Here is a 26034-nt window from a genome sequence, read left to right as displayed (position 1 = left end):
AAAAAATATTCTTTAAAAAATCCACGCCTTGTATAGGCCTTGAAAAAATATTCTTTAAAAAATCCACGCCTTGTATAGGCCTTGAAAAAATATTCTTTTAAAAATCCACGCCTTGGATAGGCCTTGAAAAAATATTCTTTTAAAAATCCACGCCTTGGATAGGCCTTGAAAAAATATTCTTTTAAAAAATCCACGTCTCAGTAAGGCTTGCAAAAAAAAAAATTCTTTAAAAAAATCCACGCCTTTGGTAGGCCTTGAAAAAATATTCTTTTAAAAATCCACGCCTTTGGTAGGCCTTGAAAAAATATTCTTTTAAAAATCCACGCCTTGCATAGGCCTTGAAAAAATATTCTTTTAAAAATCCACGCCTTGCATAGGCCTTGAAAAAATATTCTTTTAAAAATCCACGCCTTGCATAGGCCTTGAAAAAATATTCTTTTAAAAATCCACGCCTTTGGTAGGCCTTGAAAAAATATTCTTTTAAAAATCCACGCCTTTGGTAGGCCTTGAAAAAATATTCTTTTAAAAATCCACGCCTTTGGTAGGCCTTGAAAAAATATTCTTTTAAAAATCCACGCCTTTGGTAGGCCTTGAAAAAATATTCTTTAAAAAATCCACGCCTTTGGTAGGTCTTGAAAAAATATTCTTTTAAAAATCCACGCCTTAGGTAGGCCTTGAAAAAATATTCTTTTAAAAATCCACGCCTTTGGTAGGCCTTGAAAAAATATTCTTTTAAAAATCCACGCCTTTGGTAGGCATTGAAAAAAATATTCTTTTAAAAATCCACGCCATTGGTAGGCCTTGAAAAAATTTTCATTTAAAAATCCACGCCTTTGGTCGGCCTTGAAAAAATATTCTTTAAAAAATCCACGCCTTTGATAGGCCTTGAAAAATAGTCTTAAAAAAATCCACGCCTTTGGTAGGCCTTGAAAAAATATTCTTTAAAAAATCCACACCTTTGGTAGACCTTGAAAAAATATTCTTTAAAAAATCCACGCCTTTGGTAGGCCTTGAAAAAAATATTCCTTAAAAAATCAAGGCCTTTGGTAGGCCTTGAAAAAATATTCTTTAAAAAATCCACGCCTTTGGTAGGCCTTGAAAAAATATTCTTTAACAAATCCACGCCTTATAATAGCCTAGAAAAAATATACTTAAAAAACTCTCTCTACTTTCGGCCAATTTTATTCCAATTTTTATTTAACAATTTATCGAATTACAACATTTAGATAAATACACCTTCGCATTCCCATTATATTGGCTCCACCAGGGCCTCGACAATAAACGAACCCTCGCCTTCATTTGCATAACTCATAATTACGCGATAATAACCGTATTTCAAATAGCTGGGGAAGTTATCCGTATTCGTAACACAATTTTCCAAAGTAACCCGTCTAGCCGTCAGCGGTGGTACGAAGGTGTCATTGAAAAACGGAGCATTCTCTGCGCAGGCGTGCACGCTCTCCATCAGAAATTTCCTGTAATAGTTGTTGGCATAGAACGACAAATTGCTCTTGGGCACCCGGAATGGTGTTCGCATGAAATCTTTGCCATTCGAACTGTACATAACTTGGATTTCAACTTCCGTAGCATCGGTGAGGTTCTTTTTAATATCGATCGTTCCATAGGACCTGTAGACACCGCGTGATACTAATTTTTTTCCGACATGTATCTCGACGATGTCGGGTGTTCGATCGATGGCTTCTATATTTATCAATTGATATGTCCAGTTTTTCTATAAAAAAAATACAACAAAATAAAAATGTTTAAATTCATTTTAAGAGGTCCAACTTACTTCTTGGGAATCGGCATTTGATATTATTAGGATCAGAATTAAAAAGAATGCGAACTTCGACATTGTTATATGCGTTTGATTTGATTTTTCAAACCACGACTTCCTTTATATAGAAGTGTATATCCGATAGTAGATCTAAGCGGTTCTGGTGTAGCTTATGCCACTCATGTTCGACAAGTTTTGTATTTTCACACGCCACAAACAAGTTGTCAATGATTTGTATCTTGTAAAGAAACAACAGTTTTTTTGTACTGTACAAATGGTGTGCTGTACAGTGGTTACTTGAAAAAATATTCTTTAAAAAATCCACGCCTTGAGAAAGCCTTGAAAAAATATTCTTTAAAAAATCCAGGCCATGAGTAGGCCTCCAAAAAATTTTTCTTTAAAAAATCCACGCCTTGAGAAAGCCTTGAAAAATTTTTCTTTAAAAAATCCACGCCTTGGTAGGCCTTGAAAAAATGTTCTTTAAAATATCCACGCCTTGAGAAAGCCTTAAAAAAGTATATATTCTCTAAAAAAAAATTCCGATTTTTTAAGGTCCTTTAAAAATATTTCTAGTGACTCACTTCCTTTAAATTAAAGCACAAAAATTCTGCTTCCTGATTCATAACTAAAATAAATGATAGCTCTGCTTCTGTTTCCTGACATATTGTTCGGACAGATTATCTATGTTCGGAGTAAATAAAACGAAACTATTTCAATATATCTCAGGACAAAAGCCAGCAACGAATCGAAAGTCATTTGTCAATGATAATACCCATGATGTGGCAAAAGTAGCAGAGTAGCATGGGTAAACAGAGACGTGGTGAACATGGTGAACAAGGGGGAATGTTCGTATATCTCCACTGAGGTGGAAACATCCGTTCCCTCCAATATTCTTGAAGAAATGTTGCCTTGTTAACTCTGGACCCTAGTATGACCCTAGGTCCATAGTTGGTATTTTCTTCAAACACTCTAATCTTTTTTTTTCAAAATTCTATTTTTTCCACAACTCACTCGGAATTTTGTTTTGATTTAAAAACAGTTCTGTTTACCACGTTGCGAGCTATTATTTTTTTCCCCATTTTTGGTTTATTTGTATTCCATGTATGTATGTCATAAGGTCAATGTTGATTTTCCAACAATAACAAATATGTTGTCTGTCCGCCATGATTGTAACTCACGACACACACACACACTTACATGCCAGGATAGCATAGCCATAGCTTGGCTCGGATAATAACAGAATCTGGTGGTGATAATGCTGCCGCTAAAGCTGCAGCTTAATGCGAAAGCTTTAATGAATATCCTCAAAGGATTCGCATAATTACATTTATTGTATTTTATGAGAAGAGGGTATGTTGGTGTGTGTGTGTGTATGAGATAGAGAATGTGTGTGTCTGTGTTCGTGTTATTTGACAAAATCATTCTCATGTCAAACAGAATGGCCACGGGAATACTTGTGTAATTGATTTGAGAATTTCGGACAGTGGCCAACCTTTGGATTTATTTCAGGAAGGATAGGATAGCATATATATATATATATGCTATCCTATCCTTGCCTTAATATATCCAAAGGTTGGCCACTTTCCTATATTTCAAGACGGAGTGGATTTTTTAAAGAATATTTTTTCAAGGCGTGGATTTTTTAAAGAATATTTTTTCAAGGCGTGGATTTTTTAAGGAATAATTTTTTAGGGCGTGGATTTTTTAAAGAATATTTTTTTAAGTCGTGGATTTTTTAAAGGATATTTTTTCAAGGCGTGGATTTTTTTAAAGAATATTTTTTCAAGGCGTGGATTTTTTAAAGAATATTTTTTCCATGCGTGGATTTTTTAAAGAATATTTTTTTAAGACGTGGATTTTTTAAAGAATATTTTTTCAAAGCGTGGATTTTTTAATGAATATTTTTTCAAGGCGTGGATTTTTTAAAGAATATTTTTTCAAGGCGTGGATATTTTTAAAGAATATTTTTTCAAGGCGTGGATTTTTTTAAAGAATATTTTTTTCAAGGCGTGGATTTTTTTAAAGAATATTTTTTCAAGGCGTGGATTTTTTTAAAGAATATTTTTTCAAAGCCTATACAAGGCGTGGATTTTTTAACGAATGTTTTTTCAAGGCGTGGATTTTTTAAAGAATATTTTTTCAAGGCGTGGATTTTTTAAAGAATATTTTTTCAAGGCGTGGATTTTTTAAAGAATATTTTTTCAAGGCGTGGATTTTTTAAAGAATATTTTTTCAAGGCGTGGATTTTTTAAAGAATATTTTTTCAAGGCGTGGATTTTTTAAAGAATATTTTTTCACGGCGTGGATTTTTTAAAAGGCGTGGATTTTTTAAAGATTATTTTTTTCAAGGCTTGGATTTTTTAAAGAATATTTTTTCCTAGGCGTGGATTTTTTAAAGAATATTTTTTCAAGGCGTGGATTTTTTAAAGAATATTTTTTCAAGGCGTGGATTTTTTAAAGAATATTTTTTCAAGGCGTGGATTTTTTAAAGAATATTTTTTCAAGGCGTGGATTTTTTAAAGAATATTTTTTCAAGGCGTGGATTTTTTAAAGAATATTTTTCCAAGGCGTGGATTTTTTTAAAGAATATTTTTCCAAGGCGTGGATTTTTTTAAAGAATATTTTTTCAAGGCGTGGATTTTTTAAAGAATATTTTTTCAAGGCGTGGATTTTTTAAAGATTATTTTTCAAGGCCTATACAAGGCGTGGATTTTTTAAAGATTATTTTTCAAGGCCTATACAAGGCGTGGATTTTTTAAAGATTATTTTTGGATTTTTTAAAGATTATTTTTCAAGGCCTATACAAGGCGTGGATTTTTTAAAGATTATTTTTCAAGGCCTATACAAGGCGTGGATTTTTTAAAGATTATTTTTCAAGGCCTATACAAGGCGTGGATTATTTTTCAAGGCCTATACAAGGCGTGGATTATTTTTCAAGGCCTATACAAGGCGTGGATTATTTTTCAAGGCCTATACAAGGCGTGGATTATTTTTCAAGGCCTATACAAGGCGTGGATTTTTTAAAGATTATTTTTCAAGGCCTATACAAGGCGTGGATTTTTTAAAGATTATTTTTCAAGGCCTATACAAGGCGTGGATTATTTTTCAAGGCCTATACAAGGCGTGGATTATTTTTCAAGGCCTATACAAGGCGTGGATTTTTTAAAGATTATTTTTCAAGGCCTATACAAGGCGTGGATTTTTTAAAGATTATTTTTCAAGGCCTATACAAGGCGTGGATTTTTTAAAGATTATTTTTGAATTTTTCAAGGCCTACCAGCCATCTATTTTCTGAACACTGTTATGAGCAAAAAAAAAACTCTTTTATTTGAAATGATTTATCCTTTTCCTTCCGACTGACATTGTTGTGTCGTGACGACTACTACAACACAACCGGAACATGATATCCATTATTTGAACAAACAGAGATATGTATGTCGTCTAAGTGTATCCTGCAGTCATGTACGCAAACAATTTCTATGGATGTAAAACAACAATCAGATCTGTACTGGAAATAAATGACAAAAATCACAACAACAACCAGTCATAAAAAATACATTGCAATCGGTGGAGGAGAGGGGTTTGAATTGAAAACTACAAACATTTATCAAAAAATAAATTCATTATCTTCTATAGATAATAGATTCCAATGATGAGTGCTAAGCTGACTTCATATGTTGAATAAAAGTCTCTAGAAATTTAATTATAAAGGAAACATTTGAGAATCTACGTTTTTAATTAATTTCATGCATATTACAAATTTGTTTTTGTGGTGCAAACATTTTTCCATTGACTCCCCTCCTGATTAAAAATTCCTTGAATTATTCTAACCTTCTCTTTAAATAAAAAAATCTGAAATTTTTTGTTTTGTAAACCATTGTGAAAATTCCTGTTAAATGAGTCCAACAAAAGAACCCAGTACTTCTGTAATTTTTAATGTATTTACATGGAAATAACTAGCCAGCAATCTCCTCATCTCGCCCCCCTTGGCAACTCGTGCTTTATATTTAACTATGCTACTTGGAAATTGAAAAAGAAAAACTTTGCCGTAAGGGAGTCAATTTTCGGAATTGCCAAGAATAACGAGTATAACGGAGAATGGCGTGAATACAAGTACACTGTCATTGCAGGTACTCTGCGCTTGACTATTTCAAGGGAACGTTGCAAAAGTAAAATTGACAAAATTCACAGAATGCGAAAAACTACGAATTTATTTGAGTAGAAAAAATTAAATTCTATGGGAAAAAATACAAATAGACCTTGAAAAAAAATATTCTTTACAAATCCACGCTTAGGATAGGCCCTGAAAAAATATTCTTTAAAAATCCACGCTTAGGATAGGCCCTGAAAAAATATTCTTTAAAAATCCACGCCTAGAATAGGCCCTGAAAAAATATCGTTAAAAAAATCTACGCCTAGGAAAAAATTAAAAAATCCATGCCTAGGATAGGACCTGAAAATATCCTTTGAAAATCCACGCCTAGGATAGGCCCTGAAAAAATATTCTTTAAAAATCCACGCCTAGGATAGGCCCTGAAAAAATATTCTTTAAAAATCCACGCCTAGGATAGGCCCTGAAAAAATATTCTTTAAAAATCCACGCCTAGAATATGAAAAATATTCTTTAAAAATCCACGCCTAGGATAGGCCCTAAAAAAAATTCTTTAAAAATCCACGCCTAGGATAGGCCCTAAAAAAATATTCTTTAAAAATCCACGCCTATGATAGGCCCTGAAAAAATATTCTTAAAAAATCCACGCCTAGGATAGGCCCTGAAAACATATTCTTTAAAAATCCACGCCTATGATAGGCCCTGAAAAAATATTCTTAAAAAATCCACGCCTAGGATAGGCCCTGAAAAAATATTCTTTAAAAATTCCACGCCTAGGATATGAAAAATATTCTTAATAAATCCACGCCTCAGTTGGCCCTTGAAAAATATTCTTTAATAAATCCACGCCTCAGTAGGCCCTTGAAAAATATTCTTTAAAAATCCACGCCTAGGATAGGCCCTTGAAAAAAATATTCTTTAAAAAGTCCACGCCTCAGGATGGCCCTTGAAAAAATATTCTTTAAAAATCCACGCCTTGTGTAGACCTTAGAAAAAATATTCTTTAATAAATCCACGCCTCAGTTGGCCCTTGAAAAATATTCTTTAAAAAATCCACGCCTTGTATAGGCCTTGAAAAAATATTCTTTAAAAAATCCACGCCTTGTATAGGCCTTGAAAAAATATTCTTTAATAAATCCACGCCTTCAGCTGGCCCTATTGAAAAATATTCTTTAATAAATCCACGCTTTGATCCTTTGAAAAATATTCTTTAAAAATCCACGCCTAGGATAGGCCCTGAAAAAAATATTCTTTAAAAATCCACGCCTCAGTTGGCCCTTGAAAAATATTCTTTAATAAATCCACGCCTAGGTTGGCCCTTGAAAAATATTCTTTAAAAAATCCACGCCTAGGTTTGGTCCTGAAAAATATTCTTTAAAAAATCCACGCCTCAGTTGGCCCTTGAAAAATATTCTTTAAAAAATCCACGCCTTAGTTGGCCCTTGAAAAATATTCTTTAAAAAATCCACGCCTCAGTTGGCCCTTGAAAAATATTCTTTAAAAAATCCACGCCTCAGTTGGCCCTTGAAAAATATTCTTTAAAAATCCACGCCTCAGTTGGCCCTTGAAAAATATTCTTTAATAAATCCACGCCTCAGTTGTTGAAAAATATTCTTTAAAAAATCCACGCCTCAGTTGTACCTTGAAAAATATTCTTTAAAAAATCCACGCCTAGGATAGGCCCTTGAAAAATATCGTTTAAAAAATCGGCCCTTGAAAAAAATATTCCTTAATAAATCTTTGATTTGGCCCTTGATTTTTTTCATTGCAATTTTTCTTTCTATTTTTTTTTTTTTTTGTAAATTTTATCTCAGTCCCTTAGAAAAATATTCCCCTTAATAAATCCAAAATTCAGTGTTGGCAGGAAAAATTTTCAAATTAATTAAAATGTCAGAATGCCCTTAAAAATATAAATTAATAAATTAATTTCCTATTTGGCCCTTGAAAAATATTCTTTAATAAATCCACGCCTCATTTGGCCCTTGAAAAATATTCTTTATAAATCCACGCTATTGAACATTAATAAATATTCCATAGTAACATAGGGTGGGGTGGCCCTTGAAAAATATTCAACTGATATATCCACGACAAATTGGCCCTTGAAAAATTTTGCTTTAATAAAAACGCCTCAAAATTCGCCCTTGAAAAATATTTTTAATAAATCCACGCCTAATATCCCCCTTTTAAAATATTAACTTCAATAAATCCACGACTTAATTAAAAAATATAATAAATCCACTAATCTCTTGAAAAATATTCTATATAAATCCACGCAATGCTGGTGGCCCTTGAAAAATATTCTTTAATAAATCCACGCCTCAGAGGCCCTTGAAAAATATTCAATAAATCCACGTTCAGCAGGCCCTTGAAAAATTGTTATATACATAAATCCACGCCTACCAAAGTACTTGAAAAATATTGACCTTTTTTGCCACCATAACCTTGAAAAATATTCTTTAATAAATCCACGCCTCAAAATGTACGGCCCTTGAAAAATATTCAATAAAAAAACCACTCCTCAGTTGGCCCTTAAAAATTATTCTTTAATAAATCCACGCCTCAGTTGGCCCTTGAAAAATATTCTTTATTAAATCCACGCCTCAGTTGGCCCTTGAAAAATATTCTTTAATAAATCCACGCCTCAGTTGGCTCTTGAAAAATATTCTTTAATAAATCCACGCCTCAGTTGGCCCTTGAAAAATATTCTTTAATAAATCCACGCCTCAGTTGGCCCGTGAAAAATATTCTTTAATAAATCCACGCCTCAGTTGGCCCTTGAAAAATATTCTTTAATAAATCCACGCCTCAGTTGGCCCTTGAAAAATATTCTTTAATAAATCCACGCCTCAGTTGGCCCTTGAAAAATATTCTTTAAAAAATCCACGAATCATCTGGCCCTTGAAAAATATTCTTTAATAAATCCACGCCTCATCTGGCCCTTGAAAAATATTCTTTAATAAATCCACGCCTCAGTTGGCCCTTGAAAAATATTCTTTAATAAATCCAAGCCTCAGTTGGCCCTTGAAAAATATTCTTTAATAAATCCACGCCTCAGTTGGCCCTTGAAAAATATTCTTTAACAAATCCACGCCTCAGTTGGCCCTTGAAAAATATTCTTTAATAAATCCACGCCTCAGTTGGCCCTTGAAAAATATTCTTTAATAAATCCACGCCTCAGTTGGCCCTTGAAAAATATTCTTTAATAAATCCACGCCTCAGTTGGCCCTTGAAAAATATTCTTTAATAAATCCACGCCTCAGTTGGCCCTTGAAAAATATTCTTTAATAAATCCACGCCTCAGTTGGCCCTTGAAAAATATTCTTTAATAAATCCACGCCTCAGTTGGCCCTTGAAAAATATTCTTTAATAAATCCACGCCTCAGTTGGCCCTTGAAAAATATTCTTTAATAAATCCACGCCTCAGTTGGCCCTTGAAAAATAATCTTTAATAAATCCACGCCTCAGTTGGCCCTTGAAAAATAATCTTTAATAAATCCACGCCTCAGTTGGCCCTTGAAAAATAATCTTTAATAAATCCACGCCTCAGTTGGCCCTTGAAAAATATTCTTTAATAAATCCACGCCTCAGTTGGCCCTTGAAAAATAATCTTTAATAAATCCACGCCTCAGTTGGCCCTTGAAAAATAATCTTTAATAAATCCACGCCTCAGTTGGCCCTTGAAAAATAATCTTTAATAAATCCACGCCTCAGTTGGCCCTTGAAAAATAATCTTTGAATAAATCCACGCCTTGTATGGGCCTTGAAAAATTATCTTTAAAAAATCCACGCCTTGGATATGTCTTGAAAAATTATCTTTAAAAAATCCGCGCCTTGGATATGTCTTGAAAAATAATCTTTGAAAAAATACACGCCTTGTATAGGCCTTGAAAAATAATCTTTAAAAAATACACGCCTTATATAGGCCTTGAAAGATATTCTTTAAAATTTCCACGCCTTGTGTAGATCCTTCAAAAATAATCTTTAAAAAAATGCACACCTTGTATAGGCCTTGAAAAATAGTCTTTAAAAAATCCACGCCTTGTGTAGATCCTTGAAAAATATTCTTTGAAACATCCATACCTCGGATAGGTCTTGAAATTTAAAAAAAAAAATTACGCCTTTGTTTGTCCCTGAAAGAATATTTTTTACAAAATCCACGGCTTGGTAAGCATTGAAAAAATATTCTATAAACCAGTAAGCAAAATAGTAAAGTCGGACGGCGCCGACTATATGATACCCTTCGCCACTTTGGGTATATTCAACATTTTTAAAGGACCAGTAAAATGAAATTGAATAAATATTTTATTCTGCAACTGATACTAAATTTTTCATTTGGTCAGAATAGAAGCTATATCTGAACCGATTTTCAGGCAATTTAACACACATCATTCTAGACTTAATTCCGTACGCTATGCCAAATTTCATGCAAATCGAAAGATATTAAGGGACTTTGGTACGCCATTTATCTTAAATCGGACGAACATATATATGGGAGCTATATTTAAATCTGAACCGATCTTCAAGAAACATAACACACATCATTCTAGACCTAATTCAGTACGCTGTGCCAAATTTCATGCAAATCAAAAGATATTAAGGGACTTTGCTACACCATTTACCTTAAATCGGACGAAAATATATATGGGAGCAATATCTAAATCTTAACCGATTCTCACGAAACTTAACACACATCATTCTAGACCTAGTTCATTACGCTGTGCCAAATTTCATGCAAATCGAAAGATATATAGGGACTTTGGTTCATCATTTACGTTAAATCGGACGAAAATATATATGGGAGCTATATCTAAATCTGAACCGATTTTCAGGAAACTTAGCACACATCATTCTAGGCCTCATTCATTACGCTGTGCCAAATTTCGTGCAAATCGAAAGATATATAGGGACTTTGGTACACCATTTACCTTAAATCGGACGAAGATATATATGGGAGCTATATCCAAATCTGAACCGATTTTCAGGAAACTTAAAACACATCATTCTATACCGAATTCATTACGCTGTGCCCAATTTCGTGCAAATCGAAAGATATATAGGGACATTAGTGGAATATTTACCTAAAATCGGGTATACATATATATACATATATATATATATATATATATGGGATCTATATCGAAATATGAACCGATTTTCATGAAACTTAGCACACACTATTATAGACGGAGTTCAGTACGCTATGACAAATTTCATGCAAATCGAAAGATATATAGGGACGAAAATATATATGGGTGCTATATCTAAATCTGAACCGTTTTTTCCCAATTTCAATAGGATTCGTCCTTGGGCCAAATAAGTGACCCATGTCAAATTTCATCCCAATCGGATCTTAAATGCGACCTGTACTTTGTTTACAATTTAAGATGGACAGACGGACGGACAGCCGGACATGCGTAAATCGACTGAGAAAGTGACTCTATGTATATTCTCAAAAGGAACCATGTTTCTATCTCGTTTTCTTTTGCCTGTTATTCCAAAATTTGTAACTGATCATCACTTAAAATTATAGGCCATAACTGAAACCTCATGGAACATTTCAAAGCGTTTAGCGCAATGGTTCCGCTCTTTAGAGTGATAATGGGTTACTAAATAATATACGAATACGGAGATACCTTTAAATATTTAGGCGTAACTCTCCGAGCACAAACAACAATATAATTGGTATTCGTTTAAAGGTCAACCACTCCTCTTGGATATAATATCAACTTCTCGGGTCTATGTCCTTCAGGGGTAAATATATACGCTATATAATACAAATTTTGTCTTCTTTCACACAAAAGTCGGGGTCCATTTGACCCGCTAAATATTGACCGACCTTTATCAAAACAGGCATGCTTATTCTTTGGCCCGATCCCCTTCTCCATGCAAAATTTCACGATGTTTTTGGGGCCATAATTGCGGCCTCTGGAGCGACCAGAAAAACCGACAAAAATTTAGTATTTGGTCCATTTCATCCCCTAAATATTAACCGATCTCTCCCAAAAACAATAGGGGTCTTTGTGTAGGGTATAAAAACCTAACATTTCTTTTTAAACAAAACTTTCTGCTGCTATTTGAAAAAGAAAAATATTCTTTGAAATGTCCCGCTTCGCTGGCAACATCAAATACTATGCTTAAAAAAATCCACACTTCTGGTACTACATGAAACTGGCATCTATTTAATTTTATTTATCTCTGCCTTTTTTCGTTTTTTTTCTTTTATTTTTATATTTATGTAGACCTCGGCGGAATCATATAACATCATCTATTTGTGTTACTTTTCCCCCCTTATATAATAATTAAAATAAAATTGTCCCTTATAATTACATTTACAACAAATGTCTGTCATTGTTGTTATCTATTTGATGAGATTATAATTAAACGCATTATAGCATTACACCCCTGGGGGGCATCATTTCTCAATTCCATTGGCCATTAACGATATTCGAATCGGTAGTTATCTATTTGTCACAGTATGAGGTGAAAATGACGGCATTTGTAGTACCACACAATCAGCCCAGCAGCCACACAAAACTATGGCATTTTTTGTTTGTGCAACAATTCGACCATATGGTGGTGATGGGCTGTCACATTTTTTGTGAAATGGACGAAATCGATATCCGGTGGTGTCGGCTGATAGCACAATTCCAAATATTTAGGCGCCAATGTCACATGGAATGACCATGACCATGACCATCAAAATCGCCTTACTTTTACTTTAAGCGCTTTAGGGCGTATACGTTTGGTCAGCAGTCATACGACCCACTGTCCACCGATGCTAAAAATAATGTTTAGCTCTATTACATCCAATTTTTATGCAAATAAAAACCAAGTAGCAATGGATTTTCCAAGAAGAATATTATTGCACATAAGCCGTCTACACAAACCCGGCCAATTCCACAAACGCAATGAAGCTGTATAAGAGGTTTTCATTCAAAGCAATTTGCAAAACTTTAATTAAATATTCTTGGAATCCGATATTCTATGGTCATTAGAGAACGATTATGTAATTTTCGATATAATCTTTTAAAGCGATGTTTATGTTAATAACATTAAACCAAAAGGTTAATAGATTGATGTTGTTAAATATTTTTTTTTCGGGGAACAATTAGAACTTTTAATTTTTACAGGCAATTTAAAAATATTTGAAGAGAAGCCGGATTTTTAAAGGAATTTTTTTAAATAATTTTTTTTTCAAGGCCTATCCAAGACGTGGATTTTTTAAAGAACAGTTTTTCAAGGCCTATTCAAAACGTGGATTTTTTCGAGGCCTATCCAAGGCGTGGATTTTCTAAAGAATATTTCTTCAAGGCCTATCCAAGGCGTGGATTTTCTAAAGAATATTTCTTCAAGGCCTATCCAAGGCGTGGATTTTCTAAAGAATATTTCTTCAAGGCCTATCCAAGGCGTGAGTTTTTAAAGAATATTTTTTTCAAGGTCTATCCAAGGCGTGGATTTTCTAAAGAATATTTCTTCAAGGCCTATCCAAGGCGTGGATTTTCTAAAGAATATTTCTTCAAGGCCTATCCAAGGCGTGGATTTTCTAAAGAATATTTCTTCAAGGCCTATCCAAGGCGTGGATTTTCTAAAGAATATTTCTTCAAGGCCTATCCAAGGCGTGGATTTTCTAAAGAATATTTCTTCAAGGCCTATCCAAGGCGTGGATTTTCTAAAGAATATTTCTTCAAGGCCTATCCAAGGCGTGGATTTTTTAAAGAATATTTCTTCAAGGCCTATCCAAGGCGTGGATTTTTTAAAGAATATTTCTTCAAGGCCTATCCAAGTGGGATTTTCTAAAGAATATTTCTTCAAGGCCTATTTTTTAAAGAATATTTCAAGGCATGGATTTTCTTCAAGAGATTTTCTATATTTTCTCAAAGCCTATTTCTTCAAGAGTGGGATTTTCTAAAGAATATTTCTTCAAGAGTGGGATTTTCTAAAGAATATTTCTTCAAGAGTGGGATTTTCTAAAGAATATTTCTTCAAGGCCTAAACAAGGCGTGGATTTTTTAAAGAACAAATTTTCAAGGCCTATCCTAGACGTGGACTTTTTAAAGAACAGCTTTTCAAGGCCTATCGAAGACGTGGACTTTTTAAAGAACAGTTTTTCAATGCCTATATAATGCATGTATTTTTTTTAAAAAAATAAAGAAATTCATTTCAAGGCTAAAGACATTCTTTCTATATGATAAATACATAACAAATATCCCATTGCGATTGAAGAAATCCTCATTTGTCCACAAACGAAATCTCCATACTGTGATATGAAAAAAAAAATCACCCTAGTGTGTGGTGCTCCATGTTGCACTTGTTTAGCAACAGAGTTAATATAAAGAAGCAGCATGTGGCAGAACAAGAAATGAATATATCGTCTAAGACAACATTTGCATGGGCCAGAACAAGGTCATGGCTGCTAGAGACGGAGGATTCATGTGCTAAAGGGATTTAAAAATGTTAACAAGAGTAGAAGTGGTTTCACTGTCTGGTATAGTGGATTAATTTTGCGCTATCAGATAAAATATCTCTCAAAATGGGGTTATATAGAGACAAATCATGTCTACAGAGAGGCCTGAGGACATGTATACCAAACAATAAATACCTGTGGGTCTGTATGAAGACCAATGGTCTTTATAAAGACCTGTGGGTCTCTATGAAGACCAATGGTCTTTATAAAGACCTGTGGGTCTCTATACAGACCAATGGTCTCTATAAAAACCTGTAGGTCTCTATACAGACCAATGGTCTCTATAAAAACCTGTAGGTCTCTATACCCACCAATGGTCTCTATACAGACCTGTGGGTCTCTATACAGACCAATGGTCTCTATAAAGACCTGTGGGTCTCTATACAGACCAATGGTCTATATAAAGACCTGTGGGTCTCTATACAATGGACCAATGGTCTATATAAAGACCTGTGGGTCTCTATACAGACCAATGGTCTTTATAAAGACCTGTGGGTCTCTATGAAGACCAATGGTCTTTATAAAGACCTGTGGGTCTCTATGGAGACCAATGGTCTTTATAAAGGCCTGTGGGTCTCTATACCGACCAATGATCTCTGTAAAGACCTGTGGGTCTCTATGAAGACCAATGGTCTCTATAAAGACCTGTGGGTCTCTATGAAGACCAATGGTCTCTATAAAGACCTGTGGGTCTCTATGAAGACCAATGGTCTCTATAAAGACCTGTGGGTCTCTATGAAGACCAATGGTCTTTATGAAGACCTGTGGGTCTCTATGAAGACCAATGGTCTCTATAAAGACCTTTGGGTCTCTATAAAGACCTGTGGGTCTCTATTAAGATCTGTGAGTCTCTATAAAGACCTGTGGGTCTCTATACGGACCAATGGTCTTTATAAAGACCTGTGGGTCTCTATGGAGACCAATGGTCTTTATAAAGGCCTGTGGGTCTCTATAAGAACCTGGGGTCTCTATGAAGACCAATGGTCTCTATAAAGACCTGTGGGTCTCTATACAGACCAATGGTCTCTATAAAGACCTGTGGGTCTCTATACAGACCAATGGTCTCTATAAAGACCTGTGGGTCTCTATGAAGACCAATGGTCTTTATGAAGACCTGTGGGTCTCTATGAAGACCAATGGTCTCTATAAAGACCTTTGGGTCTCTATAAAGACCTGTGGGTCTCTATTAAGATCTGTGAGTCTCTATAAAGACCTGTGGGTCTCTATACGGACCAATGGTCTCTATAAAGACCTGTGGGTCTCTATGAAGACCAATGGTCTCTATAAAGACCTTTGGGTCTCTGTACAGACCAATGGTCTCTATAAGGACCTGTGGTTATCTATAAAGACCTGTGGGTCTCTGTACAGACCAATTGTCTCTAAAAAGACCTGTGGGTCTCTATGAAGACCAATGGTCTTTATAAAGACCTGTGGGTCCCTATGAAGACCAATGGTCTTTATAAAGACCAGTGTGTCTCTGTACAGACCAATTGGCTCTATAAACACCTGTAGGTCTCTATACCGACCAATGGTCTTTATAAAGACCTGTGGGTGCCTATACCGACCAATTGTCTCTATAAATACCTGTGGGTCTCTACGCGTAACAATGGCCTCTACGATGACATCAGACTCAGTTTTTTTATTGAGACACTGTGGTCTGTGTAGATGACATTTGTCTTTAGTGAGACCCTCAGTAAGCCATTGTAGTCCTATATCCTGACGTAGGGTATTATAATCCCTCCCGCCAGTGTATTTTTAAAGATAACATATCCTCCTTTTGTTCTACTTTATATATCCCCCTTTTGTTTTTCTTAGCTACTTTATATGTAAAAAAGGATATTCATTAAGAATATAAGTACACATACCCCGACCGTGTGTATGTGTGTGTCTGTGGGTGGTTAACTGACTGTTTGTATGTGTGTGTGTATTTGTTAGTTATACAATATTATGACTATCCTATTAACAATACAATATGGTTTGTTATGTATTCTTCTTAATCTTTGTGTTTTATCTTTTCTATTTTTTTTTCTTCTGCATCGCCCTCCTCTCCGTATCCGCACCCGTCCAATGTCATTGCCGTCTTTGCAGTCTGTCTACGCAAATTGGAGGATTTTGATAATGCCTATACCGCATTTGAACGTGCCAGCAACATCTCTCTGGGTCGTTCCTCTAAGCCACCACCCACAGCAGCTGGAAATGTAACAGCCATGGGTGATAATGGGAATGGAAATTCTGGTCGTGGTGGTGCGGATGGTTCTGGTGGTGGTGCATCGTCCTCTTCGTCGTCGTCCCCTCGAAATCCTCTGATACACTTAAATTTTGCCCTATTCTGCTATGAAACTGGACGCTTGGCCATGGCCAACGAACAATACAATCGTTTTGTTAGTTCGGCCCAAGACCTGGTTGCGCTGCCGACCGAAGTAAGTTTGTCACAATTAAGGGATTTGCAATGGATTTACTCGGTGGGCCAGTGGCAATGACACTGACCCTGACACTGACACTGGGCCATTAATTAAAACGAGAAATCTAAAACAAAAACAAAAGCAGAACACCGTTCGTCCACAAATGAAAGCGCAAAACGCAACAAAGTTTGAATTGAAAAGTGAAACACAAAAACACCAAGTGAACTTTTTTTGTTGTTGTTTTTGTATTTTTTGAGCTTTGTCTAAATAGTAGGAAAATTGTGGTTGTTCATTTGTTTATTTATTTTCTCTTTATTTGTTTTGTTGTTTTTTTTAGTTTTGTAGAATTTTTCACTCTGGTGCCTGTTGATAATTAAAAAAAGAACAACAAAAACTCTTAATTGAAACCATTATTTATAACAATTCCGCTTTGCATCTCTCGGTCATTATTATTTGCTAATTTTCATAGCTATTCGCATTTCCGTTTCCGCAATTTGTTAGCAGTTGTTAGTCATGGGTACAGTGGTTTTATGAAGACAAATCATAAATTTTTCAAAATAAGAGATTGCCACCTGTGGGTCTCTATGGGTGGGTCTTTATAAAGACCTGTGGATCTCTGTGAAGACCAATGGTCTTTATAAAATCCCAATGCAGATCAATGATCTTTATAAAGACCTGTGGGTCTCTATGAAGGCCAATGGTCTTTATAAAGACCTGTGGGTCTCTATGAAGACCAATGGTCTTTATAAAGACCTGTAGGTCTCTATGAAGACCAATGGTCTTTATAACGACCTGTGGGTCTCTATGAAGACTAATGGTATTTATAAAGGCCTGTGGGTCTCTATGAAGACCAATGGTCTTTATAAAGACCTGTGGGTCTCTATGAAGACCAATGGTCTTTATAAAGACCTGTGGGTCTCTATGAAGACCAATGGTCTTTATAAAGACCTGTGGGTCTCTATGAAGACCAATGGTCTTTATAAAGACCTGTGGGTCTCTATGAAGACCAATGGTCTTTATAAAGACCTGTGGGTCTCTATGAAGACCAATGGTCTTTATAAAGACCTGTGGGTCTCTATGAAAATCAATGGTCTTTATAAAGACCTGTGGGTCTCTATGAAAATCAATGGTCTTCATAAAGACATGTGGGTCTCTATGAAGACCAATGGTCTTTATAAAGACCTGTGGGTCTCTATGAAGACCAATGGTCTTTATAAAGACCTGTGGGTCTCTATGAAGACCAATGGTCTTTATAAAGACCTGTGGGTCTCTATGAAGACCAATGGTCTTTATAAAGACCTGTGGGTCTCTATGAAGACCAATGGTCTTTATAAAGACCTGTGGGTCTCTATGAAGACCAATGGTCTTTATAAAGACCTGTGGGTCTCTATGAAGACCAATGGTCTTTATAAAGACCTGTGGGTCTCTATGAAGACCAATGGTCTTTATAAAGACCTGTGGGTCTCTATGAAGACCAATGGTCTTTATAAAGACCTGTGGGTCTCTATGAAGGCCAATGGTCTTTATAAAGACCTGTGGGTCTCTATGAAGACCAATGGTCTTTATAAAGACCTGTGGGTCTCTATGAAGACCTGTGGGTCTATATGAAGACCTGTGGGTCTCTATGAAGACCAGTGGTCTTTATAAAGACCTGTGGGTCTCTATGAAGACCAATGGTCTTTATAAAGACCTGTGAGTCTCTATGAAGACCAATGGTCTTTATAAAGACCTGTGGGTCTCTATGAAGACCAGTGGTCTTTATAAAGACCTGTGGGTCTCTATGAAGACCAGTGGTCTTTATAAAGACCTGTGGGTCTCTATGAAGACCAATGGTCTTTATAAAGACCTTTGGATCTCTATGAAAATCTTTGGGTCTCTGTAAAGACCTTTGGGTCTTTATGCAGACCAGTAGTCTTTATAAAGACTTATGGGTCTCTATGAAGACCAATGGTCTTTATAAAGACCTGTGGGTCTCTATGAAGACCAATGGTCCCTATAAAGACCAGTGGTTCTCTATGGAAAACCAAAACAAAAAAAAAAACTCCCCTCCTTTAAATTGTGTTCTTATCACTGTAACCTCCCTCCCGTCAGCCTGAGCAAGATAATAAAAAATGGCATGACATTAAAAAATATTTTTACGCTAAAATACGCATTGCCCCGGCCCGGTGTATAATTACATGTTATAATAAAGAAAAAATTAAATAAACAACGATGTTTGTAATGGTCAGGCCAGTGGTCAGCCACCAACACAGCGGTGGCTAATTAAAGTAGAACTCTTGAATGTTTGGTTGGCCGGTCAGTCGGTTGGTTGGTCCGTCGTTCGTTTGTAAATTTTTAACATCAGTAAATAATTGTTATCGCAATTAAAAGAAGAAGCTTATATTTAACGTAAATTTTGGGAGAGAGAATTTCATAATTATAGAATGGTAGTGAAGAGGGTGCTAGGATAGAGAACTGTGGGTCGTGATAAGGATAAGGTTATATTTTTTTATTTTTGTAAATTTTAGAGAAATATTTCTCGACTCTAGAAATGTGAAATCATTGCAAAGTCATATCTAAGAAATCCCCCCCCTGCTTTAGCCCTTCCTAAGGCACGTCTCTATGGGTTCCATGCTTCGGATTTTCTGCCTTTAGCCAGGGCAAGAAATAAACCATTATCTGTTCTACAAAGACGTCTCTGTTGAATATGCAAACCTCTCCACTCGAATTCATTGCATGCGCGATATAAAAAACACTCTTCACACACACGCATACACTCACACATGGACATATCATTTCTCTCTGTTATTATTTTTTTTCTTGTATTCGGACCACTAACACAACATTTTTTTCCGTAGCTTACACATATTGTATTTAATTATGTTGTTATCCTTGATCGTCCACAAAATATTCTTTCTTACCAAATGGACATGTACACGTGTGTGTGCCTGTATGCGTAGCTTGTAATTGTTAAGCATGTATATGTTTTTTGTTAAATATTTATTTTCATTGAATAACGAATCAGAAATAAAAACCCCAGTAGATAATCACCTACCGAATATTGCTGTTTGCAGATTGTTATGGTTTTTTTTTTTTTTTGTTTTTCTTTTGTTTTTGTAACAAGTCAAGTAGTTGTAATTTAAGTCAACACCCTACACATAAGTTGGTCAACAGCATGGTGGCACACTTCGTAGTGGTTAATATTTTGTAGAACGAACATTGAGCACAAATAAATTGTTGGCAAAAATTAAATTATGTCTTAAATTCATTTACAAATTGACAGTGGATACACAAAAAATCAGGGTATATATTATAAGATTTTTTATTTAATCTGAAGAGACTTTTTTCAGATCCTGACAATTTAAAAAAAAAATTGAATCTATAATATTATTTATATTAATTTTAAATTTGAATTAAATGGGCTTATGGTGCGTATACAGTACGTCAATAGTCATACGCACCGATGAACTGCAAGTTTAATCCATTGTAAAGTTTTTAAAGAAAAAAATCAAGTTGATAAGGTCGTGTATATATTAAATTATATTCCTCGGTGGAACAAGATCCTATGATGATGATAAAGATAGCAAAATTCAATATAGAACGTCGATAGTTTGCACAGGCATCTCTATCACTCCTAGTATGATATGTATCGATCAAACTCTGTGTTCAGAGAAATTAAAAAAAAATTGAATATTATTATAAGAATTCTTATTTATTCTGAAGATCTTGTTTAGATCCTGACAACATTAGAAAATTTGGAATCATTATATTTCAGTTTAAATTCATTTCAGATTTAAATTAAATGGACTTATGGTGCGTATACAGCACATCAATAGTCATACGTACCGATGAACTGCAAGTTTAATCCATTGTAAAGTTTTAAAAGAAAAAAATCAGATCCTGACAATATTAAAAAATTTGAATCTATATATTTTAATTTAAATTTATTTTAGATTTTAATTAAATGAACTACTGGTGCGTATACAGCACGTCAATAGTCATACGCACCTAAGAACTGCAACTTTAATCCATTGTGAGATTCAAAAGTATTTAATAAACCAGTGAGCGGAGCAGTACAGTCGGACGGGGCCGACCATACGATACCCTACACAACTACCACGGAACTCAAATTTTCTGTGGATGTATATTCCGAGCCTGGGCAATATTTCGTGATATTTGCAACCTTTTGCCCGATAAGAGGTAAACAGCACATCTTCCTCACACTGACATAATTTCCGAATATTACGAGTATTCACTACAGCTATTGTCCAGATTCTCTTCACCGTGGGTTGTGTTGTGATGTTCGGCTTTCATTTAGGGTCTTTAGATCGACTCGAAAATAACACAAAAATTTATATTTTCGGTCCACTTCATTCCAAAATTATTATCTGATCATCACCGAAAATTAAAGGCGTTGTCGTTGACCATAACTGGAACCTCATGAAACATTTCAAAGCGATCAGCGCTATGTTCGGCTCTCTAGAGTGATAATGGGTTACTAAATAACATACAAATACGGAGATACCTGTAAATATTTAGGTGTAACTCCCACATCAGAGCACATGCGACAATATAATTGGTCTTAATTTAAAGGTCAACCACTCCTCTTGGATATAATATCAATTTTTCGGGTCTATGTCCTTCAGGGGTAAATATATACGCTATAGAATACAAATTTTGTCATTTTTCACACAAAAGTCAGGGTCCATTTGACCCGCTAAATATTGACCGATCTTTATCAAAGCAGGCATGCTTATTCTTTGGCCCGACCCCCTTCTCCATGCAAAATTTCACGATGTTCGGGTCATTATTGCGGCATATGGAGCGACCAGAAAAACCGACAACAATTTAGTATTTTGTCCATTTTATCCCCTAAATATTAACCGATCTTTCCCAAAAACAATAGGGGTCTTCATTGGCCAGAACCAATCCTACATGCAAAATTTCATGAAGATTGATTCATAACTGTGGCCCTTATCGTGTTTACAGATTATAATGGACAGACAGACGGACGGACTCACATGTGTAGATCGACTCAGCTAGTCGAGATATGACGATTGGTAGACTTAAAGGTGGGTCTAGGACCAATATTTCGCGGCGTTACAAACTTTTGGGGCTGCACAAAGCTATAATACCCTATAAACATAGTTGTGTAGGGTATAAAAATTCAATTCAAATAAATTTGCTACTACTGAAAATGTATTTCCATAAAAATCTTATGTCCAAGTTCATAGTGAGTAAGACAATTCTTTGTCAAAAATTTTCGAAATTAGGTTCACATTTTGGTATAGATATTTTGGCATAGCCATAAATATCTCGTCTGCTTTATAGTATTTTTAAGGTTTCGCAGTGGCTGTAAATTGGCAATTCAATTTATTTTCAATTTTTTTTCTATTTTCTACCTTAAATACAAGTAAGTCAAATTTGGCCTTTGGAGCGTATGATTGCCGACCGTAGTCATACGTACCGGTGAACCCAAAAACACAATTTTTTGATCTTGAATGTAAACTGATTCAGGAAATTCGAGAGAATATGGAGTGAAGATAACTATACCGAACGGTTTAATTTGATGTGAAAATTCTTCTCAAGATCGGAAAACATTTTTATGAAAAAAACAACAATAGTTTTTAATGGGAAGCTTTTGGACCTTGCTATAAAAACTCCAAAAACAAAAAATTGTGAAGAATTCTATTGGAAAATTCCCGGTAGTGTATTAAATACGACAATACGTATACGACCCATATACAATGAAAAACGAGGGAGTGCATCTGCCATAACACATGATCTAGGTAGCACCGCCATCTCTCCAACCAGCTTCTAATATCGGCACCTCCACCTTTGTCTGCCGGCTTCATCTTCCATCCAGAACCATTGGCCATAGTCTTCGTCAGCTTCCCGATCATACGGCTTCCAAGTGGCTTGTCCGCATCTTTGGCCGGCAGCATCATATTCCACGCTGTGCCATTTGCAAACCTTATCATAGCATCGGCTTCATTTTTCAGCTTGTTCCCGCTTCTGACCGCAGACTTCGTTTTGGTGGGAAAACCTTCCCCTTCTGCTTCAGAACCTTTCATGGCACCAAATTCGTTCCTCTTCGCCAGAACGTCATCTTTATTACGTGGTACACCATCTTACGTTGGCTGCGTATTGCATGTGACTGCTGGATCCAACTTCCCGGCCGCATTTCCACGATATTTATCGACAACTAGCGGTTTCTGCTTATCACCATTATCACATTTTGTTGTGGGTTCAGCGCCATTTTCCGCCAGCTTCATCTTCCTACCGGCAAAACAAGTACCCACTGGCGACGCACAGTTCACAGCAAGTCTTCCTTTATGTACATGCTCCTTGTTCGCCGGCTTCAATTTCCCAACTGGACATTGTTCCATAACTGGTTTCTCCGCACCACCACCGCATCGTTCTTTTTCATGGCCAACTCGACTGGAGCTAATTTCTGCGCAAATAGAACATTACTTTGAGTAAATGGAATATTACTTACTTTTCGCTCCTTATTGTCATTGGCAACCATTCGTATGGCCAACTGATCATGGTCGGCCTCTGCTGCTTCTCATGTCTTCTTCGAAAGTGCCAATTCTTCATACAGCTTCTTTATATGCACATCACCGGATTCCGCGGTGTGGTTAGCTGCCCTAATGTCTGCGGCATTGGCGAACAGTCGCTTGGCCAAATTATCCCGCTGCACCTCTGCTGCTCGACAAGATTTCTCCGAAAGATCAAGTTCTTTCACAAGCTTCATTTTCTCTTCTTCCCATGATTTTTCTGCTGCCTGGGCTTTCTCTGCGCCGCCACCAATTTACCTTTAAGCTTGAGATCTTGAAAGTACATTTCAATGTATGTATCTCTTGCCTTTTTATATCTTGCCTGTGCCCTTACTTTAAGGCAACCATTGGCGTCTTCCGATCTTTTAAAGAGCAACTTCTAGCTCTTTATTCCTTGCCCGTAACTCCGCCACGTCACGGCTTTTCTCCTCCGATGATCTTTGAAGACTGCCCATTTGTTTTTGGGCTGACCTAAAACCTCCTGACATATTGGATTTTTTTCTTCAATATCTCCATTCACCTATCTCGCACAACCGGATCGCCTTTTACTTCATCGGCTGGGTCCCTCACTAGACTTTCTAGAAAGTCATATAGGTTCTGTTCCACAGTCGCATCTAGTCGATCGATATTCTCTGCAAACATGTTAATATTATTTAGTAGATTGTTTATCTCCAGCTCCAGGGTTGGTACCGAGGCTCTGCCTAGCTTATCTTCATCTGCAGCCGCTATGCTCAGTATTGAAGCTTCACTGGCTAAATGTCTCGCCGTCACCACCTTGTTCCTTGCCGCAGTCTCCTTTGCACTGCATCTCCTTCTTCTTGACTGCTACGAAAATAATGTCTCGCCTTCAACGCCTTCTTCCTTGCCGCAGTCTCCTTTTGGCTCAGCATTTTATTTTTCAATTATTTTCCGTCTATTTGGATTTCCACCAAGCTGAGAGAATTTCCTTGACCTTTAAGACAAATTCTTCAGCATCAATTTCCTCAACACTCGGTTACTGATCCGGCTCGAAGGACCAATGTTAAACGAGGGCTCCATTATCTAGATTACGCGGATACTATCCGCGGAGTGAAAGCACGTCAAAATAATCTCTTATCTGAAGTGAACTGTAGACAAAAATAGATCCCTGTTTAACTAAATATTCTCTCTTCTACACAAGAGACCCACAGCAAGACATTCGCTATCTTTATTATTTAAAAACCATGTTCGCTACGTGAACAAACAATATCTTATTATTTACGAATTTCGAAAGAATTGGATCTTTCCGGGGCATTTATTCGAAATTACAGTTATGCAGTTTTTCGAAATCTTCATCATAGAAAAGAAAAAATTTCTAATCCCTAAGAAACCCTACAGTACTAAAAATTCGTCTTGATAGCACTCCACATGCAGTTTACTCCATGTAACCTCCTAAATGTGTCAGATTGCCTGTCATTTCTTCTATTTTTCCACTTCTGTTTTGTGTCACAAAACAAACATAACGACTGTCATGCACGTGTGCCAGTCGTTCGTTATGCCTTTTGGTGTAATTTCGTCTGAACCTGTTCAGACCTATTCCAGTATTGTTAATTGCCGGTGGCGTGTGTGTGAAAAACAATAGACAGATCTCCGAACAAAAGGCATGGAATCACTATTTGATAGCGGAGACATGGCTAAGAGGAGTATTTTGTACGTTCTGTTCATTATCACATATTGAATTTTAGTGGGACAGATGGGAAAAATGGGACAGGTAGCTATCAAGTTGTGTGTGCGTCTGTTGAACAGGAATAACACAAATGATAGACAAACAGAATTGCTGAATAGACCGAAGTCGGACAATGTGAATTTATTGGGGGATTATGTATCCACGATTTAATATTTTATTAAAGAAAAAAAGAAATAAATCCCCCATAAAGTAATGAAGAATTCTTTGTGTCCACATTAATCCCTCTTACACTGAAATAATAACGTCGGATATTTGTAAATGTAAAAGGGGACGTATGAGTAGTGACATATTGTATACGCTCCCATGTCCACTTTTCATTACAGGGAAATGGTAATTTCATTTCTAAAGAAACATATAATTTCTTTGCCGTACCTTTTGAGGTATTGATGAAGAAACGAAAACATATTGTTCTCAGTAATCATGGTTGAAAAAGAGTACTACAGAATTTATACACAAAAAGGGGTTCCAATGAAGTAATAATAATATTGCGTATTTCTCGTGGCATATATCATACGCAGCAGGGTACGGAAAATTTGACATTTTCAAAGTATTGATGACATTTTTTTTTTTTTCTTTAAAAAAACCACGCCTTGTGTAGAACCTTGAAAAAATATAGGCCTTAAAAAAATATTCTTTAAAAAATATAGGCCTTGAAAAAATATTCTTTTTAAAATATAGGCCTTCAAAAATGTTTTTCAAAAATCTTGGCCTTGAAAAAAAATTCTTTAAAAAATTTAGGCATAAAAAAATATTCTTTAAAAAAATCTAGGCCTTGTAAAAGTATTCTTTAAAAAATCTAGGTCTTGCAAAAATATTCTTTAGAAAATCTAGGCCTTGGTAGATCCTTGAAGAAATATTCTTAAACAAAAACAAGTCCTTTGGTAGATCCTTGAAGAAATATTCTTAAAAAAAAACAAGTCCTTTGGTAGATCCTTGAAGAAATATTCTTAAACAAAAACAAGTCCTTTGGTAGATCCTTGAAGAAATATTCTTAAAAAAAAGTCCTTTGGTAGATCCTTGAAGAAATATTCTTAAA

At 35.7% G+C, this 26034-nt stretch overlaps 1 protein-coding gene across 1 annotated transcript in view; it reads left to right on the top strand.

The window, feature by feature from the left end:
- Positions 1-26034, top strand: part of LOC133336399 (Bardet-Biedl syndrome 4 protein homolog) — a 37621-nt gene that overhangs the window by 7577 nt on the left and 4010 nt on the right. The window contains exons 8-9 of the mRNA XM_061544695.1: positions 16441-16509; positions 16618-16772. Of these exons, the coding sequence (XP_061400679.1) occupies positions 16441-16509; positions 16618-16772 (224 nt within the window). The remainder of the gene's footprint in view (positions 1-16440; positions 16510-16617; positions 16773-26034) is intronic.

The sequence above is a fragment of the Musca vetustissima genome, unplaced genomic scaffold, assembly GCF_032173495.1.
Source record: "Musca vetustissima isolate MV318-11 ecotype Yass unplaced genomic scaffold, APGP_CSIRO_Mvet_v1 utg139869, whole genome shotgun sequence".
Taxonomy (NCBI): Eukaryota; Metazoa; Arthropoda; class Insecta; order Diptera; family Muscidae; genus Musca; species Musca vetustissima.
Note: the sequence above shows the minus strand (reverse complement) of the source record. Positions and strands in the feature narration are given on the sequence as shown.